The sequence below is a fragment of the Lithobates pipiens genome, unplaced genomic scaffold, assembly GCF_037356315.1.
Source record: "Lithobates pipiens isolate NorthernLeopardFrog02 unplaced genomic scaffold, aLitPip1_a1.2 Scaffold_18, whole genome shotgun sequence".
NCBI lineage: Eukaryota > Metazoa > Chordata > Amphibia > Anura > Ranidae > Lithobates > Lithobates pipiens.
This window is the reverse complement of record NW_027507758.1, coordinates 429544413-429561175: the sequence shown is the minus strand read 5'-3', so window position 1 is coordinate 429561175 and position 16763 is coordinate 429544413. Positions and strand designations below refer to the sequence as shown.

Sequence of the window (16763 nt, the reverse complement as noted above, 5' to 3'; positions counted from 1 at the left end):
AGGAAAATAAGTCTACAGTAAACCCCAGTAGCCCTCACTACATCCAGGCAATGTAGAGAAATTCCCTTGGGGTAAGAAGCTAATTCCACTTTGGGTGAAAAAGAGTTTATTAGTCTCAAAACAACCTTTTATAGATTTAAATGCCACAGTTTAAATGGAGGTCTAACAGGGGGAGCAGTGAGTGCACCCCTTGTATAAACAAAACAAAAGCAGTGAATGAATAGCAAGAAAATGTTGAAAGGAACAGAAAGTGCAGATACCTGACCTTTGATGGTTCCAAGTATTGTTCTACCCTCAACTACAGGAAAGAAAGAACCCAGCCCACCTGAAAGACACAAGGGGAAACCCCTGAGACTCTCACCAGTGAAAATAAGTCTTCCATGTGCTATGATAAACTTTTCTTAAAGAACATGTATAAGCCGTTAGCTTGGGATTACAGCCTGGACATCAAAGCCAGTGACAGAAGATCAGCAGGGTGGAATATAGGGCCTTGTAATACCAACAGATCTGACCAATCTGGCAGAGACCATTGAGTTTCGGCTAACAGATGAACAAGGTGGACATACAACACTCTCCGAGGCCAGTCTAGAGCTATGAGAATGGCTGATAAATTAAACCCTAATGCATGCTATGAGATAATAAACATATTCAACTTATCACACTAGCAGCTCTGAAAGTATCTTTAAAGGACATTTATAACTAACATATAAAAATGGCACTCAGTGCAATTCAGAACCCATAGTATGTAAATATACTTCTAATAAATAAATGAATATAGAAAATGCATCCTGAACACAAACCTGTCCAACTTTTTCATGAATCGAGACACTAGGAAGCCCACATCTGGCATTCTCCATTGCACATTCATATTACAAAACACCTTCAGATAAAGAGACCATTCCCTCTGGTCCAGACATTGTCTGCTGAGAAAATCTGCCTGCAAGTTCTCTACCCTGGGAATGTGCACTGCAAAGGTTGCTGGAATATGAAACTATGCCTAGGACAGGATAAACTCTACTCTCTGCCGCAGAAAACGTAGCAAACTTCAAATGTAGAGAAAGAAAAAACCCACCAACCAACAATGACAAGTAACCATGACAGAAACATCTTGGTTCAATAATGTAACCAGATAATTTTGTCCAGATAAAAACCAGATGGGATTGATTTACTAAAACTGAACCGGGAGAGTGCAAAATCTGGTGCAGCTCTACATGGTGTCCAATCAGCTTATAACTTCAGCTTGTTCAATTAGGCTTTGACAAAACAACCTGGAATGATTGGTTTCTATGCAGAGCTGCACCAGATTTAGCACTCTCCAGTTTTAGTAAATCAACCCCCGATATGTCCTTGGTGTTGAGATTGAAGCCTGACTGCAGATTCGTCAAATTTTCTTGGGGCAGGAACACCTTGGCTTGAAGGGTATCCAGGTGAAAGTCCAAGTATTCCAAGCCATGTGAATGAATAATCAGAGATGACTTCAATTTTCAAGATCTATCAGCAGTCCTCTGAGTTACACACTGTGATTGATACAATGGAATTCAAGGGAGGCCTTCTTGCAAAGCAACAGATTTCCAAGCATTCAAAAACTGGGATACCTTTGGGACAAACAAGAACCAGAACTGGTGCAATGACTTTTGTGAAGGTGGAGAACCACCTTCACCAACATTGGATGGATCAATTAGCCATTTAAACCTCTGAGATCAGAGGGAGAAACATGTTCCCCCAACAGAGTCATCAATCCCTGCATAAAAGTAAAAATAACTCAGTTGAAAGATCAGGAGGAATGAACACCTGAGAATGAAGTACGATGGCCAAAAATAGACCCCAACGCAAATGGCTTTGGGATCTAAAAAACTATCAGAAGGAACAGTCCTCAAGCTTAACTATGTATAAAGTGGAAAAAAGGTTCTCCATAAATGGCTCAACTGCAGATGTAGAGCAATCCCCCTTCTGTTAAGCGCCAGGCATGCTGTGAAAAACAGATGAATCTTAAAAGCAAGAAAACGACCCTACTTCCTCCAAAATACTCATGAACTATCTGAAGAGGTATGGCTATGTGACCACTGTCACTGCAGACAGAGTGCAAAAACCATGGGAGTGTTTGGGGTCACTCACTGGGTCCCTTAGTGTTTGCTGCAGAAAAAGACTGTTGCAATTGAGAGCCATGTCTGCCTGCTAAATCTCTGCAATAAAATGTTACTGGATGCATTTCCCGGGGAGTCCAGGGATCTCCGGCTCAGTTTTCTATGTACCCACTGTCCATTTTTTCTGTCGACATCCATAAATATCACTAGGTTGTTTAATTATAATTAAGTTGTATCCCTCAATGGATTGTACAAATGATAAGCTGCTGTGATCAAGATTCAACTAATACTAATAATCAAAACGAATGCCGACACTTGGTTCTCAACTTAAAATATAATTTGCTTTTGTATGTGTAGCGGGTGTCTCACTCTATAACCCGCAATCCTGCCAAGCTGGCCGGAACAATGTACACAGATTTTCCAGCTTGAGTTAGGGAGAGCTGCCTGTTAGCAGCTGTAAGGGGGATTTTTCAACCCAATTCCTTCTTTTGGTTTTCACTGACTGAGTTAATGTAATATGAGCTGACACACACAGAGCTGTGTATTCAGTGGCCTCTCTTGTGCCCCTATTGGCCGGAAGAGGAAAACCAATTAAGAGCACAGTTACAACAGCCAATGCAAGAGATTGCACTGAACTGCAGAGAGAGCAGCAATGGATTCTGGGACATGTAGTTTCCACACAAAACGGCCCCAAAGACCAGTATACGGGAAGAATTACACAAACCCCATGATGCTTTGCTGACAGGAAAGTAAAAGACTCCATTTTGTATTCTGAGTTAAGTTCAGTCAGCCTTGAGGGAGGGAAGAGACCTGACCTGAAGGAGTGATGCTGTCTCTCAGATGATCTCCCTGCATGATTCAGGCCTCCACCGCAAGTTGGGACGTCCGGCCTGAGAGGGGGGGGGGGTCCCAGGGGAATATTGAGGCACATCTCCACCAACTGTGAACCGTTCCAGTGTGAGGGGACCGGTCAGGTCACCATGAAAGCATGCCTATTCCAGGACGTTCGTTTGGGCCCTGATCGCAGGATATGTCGACAGGGCATTTCTGCCCATCTGCAGGGAACAGAGACACTGCACTACAGGAAGAGTCATTTGAAAACTGTATACAAACCTAATTGCCGGTAGTCATCTTGCTGACACTTGTAGTACTACAGGAATAAAGGATAAGGCTATCCATTTCTGGGGCACTGTATACAGACATCATTGTCCTCACACGTTTTTGAACAAAATACTGCCTGTTTCACTTGATAATCTGGGCCACTTATATTGTTTGCATTGCTACCCAGGAGTTAAAGTACACCAACAAAAGAGGATAGCGGAGGACACCAAAGCTTATCTTTGCATCAAAAAGGACTGAAGCTGTTAGGGCCATACGGATCCGCACACACATATTCAGGGCTCTGCATATGTATTGGGTGTGTGCGACAGTTTATTAAAGTCAAGCCATTACTTCCTGAGTTGAATAGGTGTGTAAAGTTGGGCCTGTGGTGTTAGGGGACAGTAGAGAGAGGCCTGACACAAAGGGAGTCATTCCTCTGCTCTCCTCCTGCCTGGACTCATACAGCCAATCTGAGTAAAGGCAACCAATCTAATTTGAAGTGCCAAATTGTGCTTTATTTACCATTACCACAAGTGTGCCTCTGCTTTTGATGACATTCTAGTGTTTGGAATCCCCTGAAAGCAGCCTGAGAGCTATATTGCTCTTAAATCTCATTTATTACTCTCCATGATGATTACTCGAATATGTATTGTTATGGTCTGTTATCCTTCTACAGAAAATGTATGTGTTTTGTCATAACCTGTGTGTTATGATAACTTACACTATTGCCAGGTGTGCCAGATGGGGCTGAGACTGCTATTGGGCTTGAGAGGCCTGAACTAACTTAAGCAGCTCCTATGGGGGTATCGCTACATATGCATGTACAATCATATCTTTATTTATAATATAATAAAAGATAGTAAATAGATATTCTTCGCATTCTAGTATAGGTCACAACCCTGCAGTAAATGTACACTATCCCTGAAGGAAATAGACACAGGCTCCTTTTCATTAGGTGGCCAGCATATTTTTTAGAAGGCTTACTTACTCCAGTTTTGTCACACAGTCGAAGTGTATGGAAGGAGCCCACAGCAAACAGATCTCCATCAGGTGCCCAGGAAACAGATGTAATTGGGTACTCATGCGAAGGTGAACTGTACAAGAGTCGTCCATAACTATCCCAAACCTGAAAGGTATTTTTTATGGACAAATATTTAATCGGATTAAAGAGAAACAGATAGAAAATATAATTTGAAGTATGCTGATTCTCTACAGTACAGCCTTACATTGCAAGAATAGATGTGCATCCTGTTACAGACGGTCCCCGGGTTACAAACAAGATAGGGTCTGTAGGTTTGTTCTTAAGTTGAAACTGTTTGTGAGTCTGAACACGTACATTTTTTTAAGTGTAGCTCCAGCCCAAAAAAATGTTTTAAGCTTTTTGGATAGCATAGGGAAGAGTTAACAACCCTGTAACATTTGTTTTGCTGTCTGTGCCCCTGTTCTGAAGATTTCACTTCACTTTCTGTCCCAATGACAATTGGATTTAGAAAATTTTGGGTTGTTGTGGAAACAAGCCTTGGTGATAAAGCATGGAGGACCTTTTCCCATAATAACTCCTACAGGAGTGAATTTACCTTTCTTGGGGTAGACTTTCTGTTGTCTCCCTCCATTTGTAAGTCGGATGTTTGTAACTAGGGGACAGCTTGTACTTACATATACTCTCTCCCTTTCAGAGTAGACATGTAGGCTTAGTGTGGGGGTTAGAAACATCACAAAACCTGTTTCAGCTAAGAGCTGAAAACAGAAACATTTTGCAAGCTGCTGGAGGGAAAACTTAAGCCAGCCATAGACAGTTAGAATCTTGGCTGGTTCAAGAGGAACCAGCCAAGATTCGAACCATGCGTGGGCAGGCTGAATTGCGATCTGGCAGGCTGAATTGCGTTCAGGCAGGCTCGATCGATCAACTTGGGTACAACTAGCCTGTCAGATTTTATATGCGATTATTGCTAGCGGCTAATATAGCCACTAGCAATAATCATTGTATTCTCCCGGCAGGGATGGCTTCCCTCACCGGAAAAACACAATGGATCCACAGAAGGGATTCTCCTATTAACACTGACTGTGTTGATGGGGGAATCAAGCAATTTTCTTTCCGGTTTGTTATTTGACCATTGTGAGAGTGTCTGCTATCTCCATGGGGCTAAAGCACAGACACTTCTCGCTTTTTTCCTAAGTGGAAGGTAATGCTGGACAAACAGCTACCTCTGAGAGGTAAATCTGACTTTTATACTTTGCTGTACCTACAAAGTCACACTATGAAACTAGTTTTATGAGTGGAAGTCTTTTCATAGAAGGCAAAGTTGAGCAAAGGAACAAGGTGGCAAGGTGATTGTTGTGATCATTGTCACAGTAGTAAATTTCAATAGTGTGGCTCTAGAGTTAAGTACATCTTGGTGCACAAGGTAATCATCGTTTATCCAAAAATAGTTGTTTTGATCCATGGAACTATGATTATTATTTTCCAAACAACAAAAGACACTGAAGGGACAGCCAGATAATTGTAAACTCACTCACCCAATGGTCATACCCTAATGCATGCATTGCACAAATCTTCAAAGCAAATGATACAACAGAGTAAGACACAGAATACCTCTGTCATGACGTCTCCTCAATACAGCAGCCTGGCACTTGGATCTATTCAGCCCCACCCATTATTCATTTGTCACATATGCTGTGCTGTTGTCAGTACATCTTAGCTCTAGATCTAAATAATGCAGACTTGCTTTTGGCTTTAGTTAGTTAAGACCTAATTTAGCTTTCAGTTTATGTTGAGGAAAGCTAAACAATCTGTGCAATCGGATATTTGACATTGTGCATTACCTTATATTTACAATCTTCCCCAGCTGATAAAATGAGGTCATTGATAGGATTCCAGTCAACCTTTAAAATAACACCATCATGGGCTTTCCACTGCAACACAGAAAAGAAAATGCTAACAGAAAACTGCAGGTAAAATGTGAAACCAACTGTGTGAAGGTCCAAGGAAGAACATAGTTTAAAACAGATATTGCAGTAAAATGCAAGGTCTGTTTGGATTGCCAGGCCCCCCTCCTCTTTTATAAATGACCTGGTATTAGTAGATGCAAAATGTACCTTAAAATTCTTTCCTGTGAGAAGGTTTCTGGGAAATGCAGAGCATCTCGTGTGAAGACATTCCAGGCCATTGCAAAAGCACCTTCTCACAAGACTTCAACTTTTCTGTATTACCCTGGATCTAGCTGGAAGGAGTGTGATATCATCCTCCCCTAGATGCCACAGGCAAAAGATGAGAGCAAGGTAAGTACAAAACACCAAGTATCTTTAAAGGTACATTTCACAGCTACTAACAGTAGGTTATCTGTGAAAGGAAGGAGGCTCAGACAGTGCAAGTGGACCTTGCATTTTAGGCTAACCAAAGATGAAGGTGACCAGGTTCTAATCTCGGCTGGTTCAGCAGGGACCGGCTGAGATTCGAGACATGTATGAGCAGGCTGACTGTACCAAAATTGATCGATCAATTAACTTGTGTACAACCAGCAAGTCAGACTTTTCTACATACGGTTACTGCCATTGGCTAGAACCCACTAACAGTAACCATTTTATTCTGCTGACCAGAAATGCTCCCTGCGCCTCCCGCTGGCAGAATACAATAGCGCAGTGGGAGGCACTGACTGTGTTGATGGGGGAATTGAGCAGGTTTCTTTCCTTCCACCCTTGGAAGGAAAGAAAATGTATTATCTTAGGCCTGCCTTACTTCAAGGATCACTAACTGCCTTATGTCAAATAATTAGGATGGTATAACTGTTTATTTACGACATTTACAAAAAAAAAAAAAAAAATCGACCCCACTGACCCAGCCAGCAAATTGTGAGATACCTAAGGGAACAAACACAAATGTGGGGGGCATTTACATCTCTAAAACTGCATATGTACAGGGTTTATGAGGACATCGTAAAATCCTGAACTACAGGACCCCTTTCTATTTTATTATCAGCTCTCAAAGGACAACAAAAAAGTAATATATGCTAGAGGTTACATTCACACACGTGCAGGATTTACCTGGATGTTTAAAAAAAACTAAAAAAAACTATGTATTGTTCACAGCAGACATATGTTTGAGAAAACCTGGAACAGTTACACTCTATTTTGTGTACCATTTATAGGATTCTCTATTCTGAATGTTTTCCATCGATGGAAGCACAAGTGGAAAATTTCAGAGATGTGCATCTCAACATGGGAATGTAAAAAATATCAGTTTTACTTGCTCTTTTCTTAGTTATTTTTTAAGTTATTACACTTTTAAAGTAAATCAAAATGCACAAAAAAATATATTTATGAACTCCAGGCAAATAGCTAAGAAGTGAAATGGACTTTTGCATATTGATATTTAAATTTACGTCTTTTTTTTTTATGGTTTTACCAATTTTCAGTTATCTGTGCAGTGCTGGGGAGTTTGAGAGATAGCTGGAAATAGGAATAAAATGTCAGATATGCCCATCCTTCATTATATGGTACCAGTGATTACTGGAGACAACCATCATGCTAGGCAAGACATGTAATTTTCAGACAATCAATTCATATATTTTTTTGTCATTTTGTCCTGAAAGGATTAATATGGTTACATTTACTATAGTTTAGGTCAGTAATGACGAGCCTTGACATCACAGATGTTTTGGAACTACATTTACCATAATGCTCATGGCACTCTGCAGTGTACTTGAGTACCATGGGAAAAGTATTTCCAAAACATCTGGAGTGCCAAGGTTCGCCATCACTGGTTTAGGGTCTATTATCTTCCTGTAAGGGATTTCAGAAACTGATGTAATCAGGTACCTGTAAAACCTTGGAACTTGGCTGCAGTGGCTTAATGATAAGCTGTTTTCCAAGTGGGTAGAGAACTTTCTCAGAATCTGGGCCCCAGGCAATGGAGTATATTGGTAAACCTATAAAAGTGTTATATAATTAAGAAAATTTATACTATGCATGTAATCACAATCTATGCAATTCTAAAAAACGGACCATCATTGCAAATCATAAGGAAATACTGCTGTAAAAAAAATAAAAAATAAAATAAATGCTATTAAGTATAAACTGTAGGCATCCATACCTGAGGCAGAAACTAATACTCTGCTTTTGTGGCAGAATCCAAGCTATTCTGGCAGGCAAAGTCTTTTTCCACATCCTGCACATTCCTATTGACCAGCATTGCAGTCCATTATAGTTAGGCCAAATCACAAAATAGGTGAGGGGGGTCTTGTAATGATAATAACATGGAACTATCCTCTGTAATATCAAATTGAAAAATAGAAAACTTCCCATGTATCCCCAAAAGGGATAGTGGAAAAGGGGAATGCCAAAAGCACAAATCAAAAAGAAATCATCCATAAAATCACCTACCCACCTATCCTCTTTTTTATTTCTATACCAGATTGTAGCTGACGATACATGTTTTAATGTTTTGCTGATTTTAATGTGGAAGTACAAAAATTTAAATTTTACGATTTCTTTTTAATCTATGTTTTGGCACATTAAAATTCCCTTTTCCCGCTATCCCTTTTGGAGGTCCATGGGAAGATTCTATTTTTCTATGGTTAGGCCAACAGAAACGTGTTGGAGACTGGAAATAACAACAACATCAGAAACTACTTGGAAGTGTTGGAGCGCTTACTATGAGAACAGTCTGACAACTGGCAGGAAAATGTCAGGGTATTAGAGGCTACTGCAGGTTTGTGCAGGCAGCTTTAGGCTCCTTGTACACTAGAAGCTAATAAACTTGAGTTTATGAACTTTTGGTGTTTTTCTGCCAAAGCTCCTGAACTCAACTCTATTGAAGCCTATGTGTCCATGTACACATATGCTTTTAGGATAGTTTAATAGCAGCTGCAGTTAGGGGAGGTTCATCCTCCCCTAACCTCCCTCTCCTGAATGTGGCGTAATCATGTTCGGGATAGGAACGCTTTGACTGCCACCTGCAAAACGTGCAAAATTTCAGCGTGATTCCGCCACATTTTGCTTTTTCCCATGGCCGCTTGCTCAAAGTAGCTCAAGTGTACATGAAGCCTTAGTGTTGAGTTTAGGAGCTTTTGGCAATTTGTTTTGCACTAGCTCCTAAACTCAACTCCATAAAACCCCATGTGTCCATGTACACATAGTGTTTTATCAGAGTTTAGGCGCTGCTGCAGTTAGGAGAGCTTTAACCTTCCTCAACTTCCCTTTCCTGAATGCGGAAGAATCACATTCAGGATAGGAAAGTTTTGACCGCCGGCCGCAAAACACAGCAAAATTGTGATTTTGTGTTTTCCCACGGCTGGTAGTCAAAGTAGGCTGTGTACATGAAGCTTTATGCTGCTCCAGTTCCATAGAAATGTGGGGAGTTTCTAATGGGAACACAGTTTCATGTAATAAAACAAACCTTTGGAAAAAAAAAAAAAAAAGAAAAGAGGACAGACAAATTGTGTTTTCTATTCTATTTTGAAAACAATATTTTTTTATGCCCTATTTAACACAAGTGTCTACATGTTTGTCTACAACTATGTATGTGAAATTGGACCATTTACCATTCTGCGCCAATGTAGATCTCAGCATTCCACTTCGCGACCAAATCTTTACATGTCCATCTTCTCCAACTGCAGAAATGTATACAACTTTTGGTTATGAACTTTTTTTTCAAATGATTTATTTATATAACTAAAGCATCCAACAAAGCAGTGCAATACAAAACAGTAGTGGCGTCTCACAAAAAGTAAGCAAAAGAAAAAAACATACAAGAAGATGTTAGGGCATGTATAGAGAACATTGAATGTCAAAAATGCCAAATAAATAACATTTACTGAACATACATGTAACCAAAAGAGATCTTGTTAAATGTGAAAAGGCCCAACCCATGTTGCTAGTAATCTTATGAGTATGGAGAATTTCCTAAAATACAGGCCAAAAGCTTCGTAGGCCAAAAGACTGAAAACATGACCTCTAAGGTCAAGGAGACTCGGTTACTAACTTATATGCATCTAGTTGCTTAGTTTGTACAGGAAAAAGACACCACAGCGCAGCACAGTGTAACATCAAACCAAAACAGATCTCTTTTCAGCAAAAATTATTTTTTAAATATTTATTTTTATTTTTGTTTGCAATGTACTCAGGTGGTAATCTATATTCCAAAGTAAAACTTTTTAGATTTGCATATGTGTCCCAGTTTTCAATAGAATAAGAATATAGGTGATATCAATAGGGAAAGGAGTTGCCTTGACAAAAAAGGTATAAAAGTGGATTTTCCTTACTTTAAAAGATGCTTCCTCTCACTTCCTGTTGTGTTGATGGGGCAAAAAGTAAAGAAAAAACTCCCAAATGGGGTACAGATGGCAAAAACCTGACAGGACTTGCAAAACTTTTTTATTATACTTAAAAAAAAAAAAAAGCAGCTCTGCCTTTTTTTTTCATTTCAATTACTTATATAGCGCCATCAATTTAACCAGCGCTTTAGATATACATTGTACATTCACATCAGTCCCTGCCCTCAAGGAGCTTACAATCTAAGGTCCCTAACTCACATTCATACATACTAGGGACAATTTAGACAGGATCCAATTAACCTACCAGCATGTCTTTGGAGTGTGGGAGGACCGGTGTACCCATAGGAAACCCACGCAGGCAGTGTTGTGGTTCAAACTAGCAACCCTTTTTACTGCTAGGCGAGAGTGCTACTCACTACAGCACTATGCCGCCCACTACACCACTGTGCCACCCCTTTAGCTATACTTTAAAGTCAAAATCCAAGTGAACAGCTAAATACACAGATAAAATACATATGGGTGAGCTTTTTTTACTTTACCAGTGGATTTTTGTGCATACAACTGAAATTTATACAGATCTACCACATGGCACAGCCCTGTCTGACAGGGGAGGAGACCTGATTTTTCTGTGCTGCAAATCATTGACACTTACAGGTCTCCTCCCCACCCCATAACTCAACAAAAAGAAAGAAAAAAGCAGCAGCAGAGACTGACAACCTCATCTCCCTGTCAATCTGCTCTCTTCTGCTATCAGCACGTTACTTGTATTGCTGCACATTTGACTGGCACTTGGTGCCAATTCCTGCACGCCTAGTCTCTGCTTTGCTGCGCAGGGACTTCAAGCGCTTAAAACCTAGTTAAATCCAGGTATTTCCATTAAAAAAAAAAATAATTAAATAATATTGAATACAGAGCTACATTATTTTATTTTTCTTTATATATTCTCCTGGAGTTTAGCCTTAAATAGCTAATGGTGGTCACAAAATGAATGCAAGTACTCAACTGCTTTATCTACAGTAGGTAACTTTACTACTTCATACTGGATAAAATTAGAATAACATTTATTTATTTTTTACTTAGGATAAAGATCACGATTCTCAGCATAACATCTTTTGCATTACACAAATAAAACGGGGCTAACTTCACTGTTTCGTTTTTTTTACTTCATTGAAGTATATTTTTTCCTAAAAAACTGCTTTTGAAAGACCGCTACGCAAATACAATGCAACATAACAAATTGCAAAGACCACAATTGTATTCTCTAGGGTCTCTGCTTAAAAAAAATATATATAATGTTTGGGGGTTCTAAGTAATTTTATAGTAAAAAATACAGATATTAACTTGTAAGCAACAAGTGTCAAAAAACGTTTAGTCTTTAAGTGGTTAAACTGACCTCATTTACAGACGAAAGTTAATTCCTTTGATCTAAAAGAACCGAAAGATGCATTGTTTCTCTTTAGCGCTGTTGATAAACATTTGCCAGCTGAGCTTTTTTGTTTTTCTTTTGACAGCTCTGCTTGGCTCTACACTTGTTTAACACGAATCAGGGAAATGTTCTATTAAGATTGTGAGGGGGGTTGAATCGCAATAACGATTTTTTAGCGATTAATCGCAAATCTACTTCATACACAGTTTCCATAGATGACCTCCAAATATCACCTCTGCCTAGCAGCACTAGAATCTAGACTTGTTGGTTGAAATCCCAACGACGACACTACCTGCATGAAATTAGCATGTTCTCCCTGTGTGTTTGTCCTGTTATTTATCTTTATTCTCTCCCTCTTAGGGTGACATTTATGCTCTGAAAGTCAGTTAGCTATAAACACAGGTTGCTTGGAGCTGTAATGTATATCTTCAGGATTTTATGCTGGCCACCAAGTCTCAACAAATTAAAACACACTGTAGAGGAACAGCTAACTGTGCTGTGGACAATACCAATGGCAGCTCATGGAGGGAAGAAGAACAATGGTCCAAAGCTTTCTAACCTGTCCAGTCTTTATTTCCCCAGAAAGGCCTTGTCTGCAGGCAGACATTAGCTTGTTGTCCACAGAATTGCTATCTAATGTCTAAGGTTACTTTAAACCCCCACAGAGCCCGTTTAATCTCTTGCTTAGTCCTGGAATAGTGATACATCTTTCATATAACATAGGTGCTGTCAAAATTATTTAACATCTGTTGTTAAAGCTAACTTTAAGAACAGAAGTGTGCTGCCAGAAGAAGAAAATAAAAATGAGTACAAATTAAATGTAAAGAGATTTTAGATGATGTTCCTTGGGAAATGTTAGCAAATCAGCCAAAAAGAAATCAGTGTAAATTTTCGCATTGCAAGCCTATATCTGAATGTCCCTTCCCCTGGCAACCCTCCGTTTTTAAAGTAAATTGTTAGACAGAATCAATTTGATTGTTTTGCAGGCTAGTAAGTGTGCTGGGAAATCTTTTGTTTGTGATGTACATTGCCCTTCCATGTGCACCTTACTGCAAAGGCTAGTTATAGGTTGGGGTGGTTGACGTTTTTTTGTACAGTTGGTTGAATTGGGTTCGGGGATGCACTGGATGCCTTCGCTGCCATTGTGGTCTTACTGGGCGTCATCTGAGTACCAATGTCTTTAAGTTGAAGTGGGCTTTTTCCAGGCACATCTGCCCTTGATCCATCTACTGCTATATGTGCTCCTATTTAGGAGACACTGAAAATGATAGAGTTAGGACTGCAGTACACAGCAGCACAGAGCATTGATGTGGGCACTGCAGCTTATGTATATATATGCAAATTTGTGCAAACAAAACTCTTTGTTTTTAACGTAAGCTGTTAGGGTCAATTTGGATGTTTTGCAGGCTGGCAAGTGTGCTGGGAAATATTTTGTTTGCGATGTGCGTTGCCGTTACATGTGCACCTTACTGCAGAGGCTAGTTATAGGTTGGGGTGGTTGACACTTTTTTGTACTTCCACTGGCATATGAAAGCATCGAATGAACTTCGCTAAACTAGACAATGATAGAGAAATTACTTTTGTGGCCTGTTAGGGCTTACTAAAAAGGGAGCTGGCATTTCTAGACAGCAGGTGCATTTGCTATGGCTGTGAGCTCACTGGTGTACCAAGTACAAGAAAGCATTCATGAAGAAATCTTTCCACCTGCAACTCAAAAGCCTTCTGAGAAGCAAAATTGCTCCCAACAGTGGCCTTTGTATGTCTGTGCAGAATTGATAAAAACATTAAACTGCAGTTATTTTTTTGAGGTAGGTGATGCTTTAGTTTAAAGGATGTCCTATACAACTTCTACTTACTTCAGTTTGGCTTGCCAAATCTTAATTCCAAAGATCAGCAAGTTTACAGAATAAGCTGGCCATAGATGGGTAGAATTTTGAATCAAAATTCTTAGGAAAAGAATATTCTAAGAAAGTTTGGTTTGCTTTACTAATCATTAGTTTGTTTTTGTCCGTAAAGACAAGAAAATTGAAAGGAGCATGACGAAAAAATTTTCTTCAATGAAAACATTTCTAATGCCGCGTACACACGAGCGACTTTTCGACGGACTAGGTCCCACGGTTTTTCCAACGGACTTTCGGCGGAGTTCCGACGGACTTTCCGAATGAACAGACTTGGCCACACACAATCACACCAAAGTCCGACGGATTCGAACGTGATGACGTATGACCGGACTAGAATAAGGAAGTTCATAGCCAGTAGCCAATAGCTGCCCTAGCGTCGGTTTTTGTCTGTCGGACTAGCATACACACGAGAGGATTTCTCAATAGGAACTGGGTCCGGTGGAATTACGGCGAAAAAATTTGAAACATGTTCTATTTCTAAAGTCCATCAGATTTTTGGACAGCAAAGGTCCGATGGAGCCCACACACGATCGAATTGTCCTCCGGATTCGTTCCGTCGGATCTTTGCTGTCAAAAAGTCTGGTCGTGTGTATGCGGCATAACAGAATATGTGGTTTGTCATTCAGTAAAGTTCATTCATTCTAAATTTAAAATGTTAAAAACAAAATCTTTCTAAAAATGTTTGAATATTCTGAGAATTTTTGTATGCATTTTCCTAAGACTTTCCGTTCTAAATTCTAATAATCTATAGCCAGCTGAAATCTCAGTGATTTTCTAGATACATCTGTTATGTAAATGAAAGCTTTAACAGTCTGGTAAACTGTTTAGTAAAGTAAACTAAAGGATTTTGATAAAATCAGTGCAAAAGGAAAATTTGCACTGCTTTCCAGTAGCTGAATAATGACTGAACATTTTTAAATTGATTTCTAGATCTAACTCATCATACAAGAAGTTAAAAATAGCCAAGGCCATTCACATTTGATCATTTAAAATTGTTCTTTTACGTGAAGGTACAGTCATAAAAACCACAAACCTCAAAAGTCTGCCATTCAAATTAGTGCTAATTGGTGGTTAACTCATTAGGAGTAGGTAAGAGATTGCAGTGGTCCAACAGACTATCAAAGCTAAAATATATTCAGTTGAAGAGAGTGTAAGGTAAAAGAGAGGTTAGAGATGATCTAAAAATGTGTGCGGGCAATGAGAGATGACATATTTCCAGTGTGTCTCTTACTGGCTAGAGAAATATAGGGTGATCATCTGAATTCATTCATTTACATCCCAGACAATCCTCCCAGTTTAGAGGAAGTTACCACTTGGATCACTCTTTTCTATAAACAATTCATGCACATCTCAGCAGTGCCTGTCCCCTATATCAGATATAGTTTTAAAAAAAAAATACATTCTATAGGATACTACTAAATGGGCAAGCAAGTTTGCCTTTAGTGTACATTAAATGCTAAAAACAAGGGTTCAAAATATAGTAGACACAGATAGCAGACGTGCCACAAACTTCATATTTAGTCTGTGTTTTGTTTCAAAAGGGATATGAGTCATGAGCTTCATACAGCCTGAGAAAAGCTGTGGGTGGCGAAATAGTCTTCTCGTTTACTAAAGTATTAACCGCTATCACCTCTTAATAAAAGCATGTTATTTATGTACTGTATATATAGGCTTCAGAAAGGGACTCAATATATTGAATTCATTTTCAGTTGAATATCCTCCTCCAAAATCCTGAATACCATCTACTTGTGGATTTTCAATAAAGGCAATAATAAGATCATAAAAACGGCTAATGGTGCGCCGTTCCTTTAACCATTTTCAGACCGGACCATTTTGCTGGCTTAAGACCAGACCACTTTTTGCGATTCGGTACTGCGTCGCTTTAACTGACAATTGCGCGGTCATGCTACGTGGCTCCCAAACAAAATTGACGTCCTTTTTTCCCCACAAATAGAGCTTTCTTTTGCTGGTATTTGATCACCCCTGCGGTTTTTATTTTTTGCGCTATAAACAAAAAAAGAGCAACAATTTTGAAAAAAATATAATTTTTTTTACTTTTTGCTATAATAAATATCCCCCAAAAATATATAGAAAAACATTTTTTTACCTCAGTTTAGACCGATACGTATTCTACATATTTTTGGTAAAAAAAAAAAAAAATAAGCGATTATTGATTGGTTTGCTCAAAATTTATAGCGTTTACAAAATAGGAGATAGTTTTATGGCATTTTTATTAATAATTTTTTTTTTACTAGTAATGGTGGTGATCAGCGATTTTTATTGTGACTGCGACATTATAGCGGACATAGTGGACATTTTTGGGACCATTGTCATTTATACAGCAATCAGTGCTATACAAATGCACTGATTCCTGTGTAAATGACGCTGGCAGTGAAGGAGTTAACCAGTGGGTGGCAGTGTAGGGGTTAAATGTGTCCTAGGGGCATGTTACTAACTGTGGGGGGCGTGGCTGTGTGTTAGTGAACACTGATCTCTGCTCCGATCACAGGGAGCAGAGATCAGTGTCACTTTTTGCTAGGCAGAACGGGGAGATGCTATTTACAATCGGCATCTCCCCGTTCAGCCTCCCCATGAGACGATCGCGGGTATACCCGCGGCGATCAAGTCCGCGGGCCCCGCGACTGGACTCACGTGGGTCCCGACCGACACGTGCGCGCGCCGCTGGTGGCGCGCACGCGATGGCATGCCGGCAATTGCAAATGGACGTACCTGAACACCAATCGTGCACCAGTCGGGAAGTGGTTAAATAGTGAACTGATGTGATAATGAACAAAATAAAGTGAATAAACAGGATATTTAGCCAAGTGTTCAAAAAAAGTATGTGTGTGAACAATAAGATAGTAACTTAATGATGCAAATAAGTAGGTAGATATCTTATTTATTCACTTTATTTTGTTCATTATCACAACAGTTCACTATTTAAAGTAGCAGCGCACCATTAGCCATTTATATTATTTTA

General features: G+C 39.5%; 1 protein-coding gene across 2 annotated transcripts in view; it reads right to left on the bottom strand.

The window, feature by feature from the left end:
* The window catches only part of IFT80 (intraflagellar transport 80), a 189469-nt gene that overhangs the window by 140147 nt on the left and 32559 nt on the right, over positions 1-16763 (bottom strand). For both annotated transcript variants that reach the window (XM_077488065.1, XM_077488064.1), the window contains exons 5-8: positions 9725-9793; positions 8001-8110; positions 6009-6098; positions 4174-4311 (exon numbers count right to left, since the gene is read on the bottom strand). In XM_077488065.1, coding sequence (XP_077344191.1) covers positions 4174-4311; positions 6009-6098; positions 8001-8110; positions 9725-9793 — 407 coding nt within the window. The remainder of the gene's footprint in view (positions 1-4173; positions 4312-6008; positions 6099-8000; positions 8111-9724; positions 9794-16763) is intronic.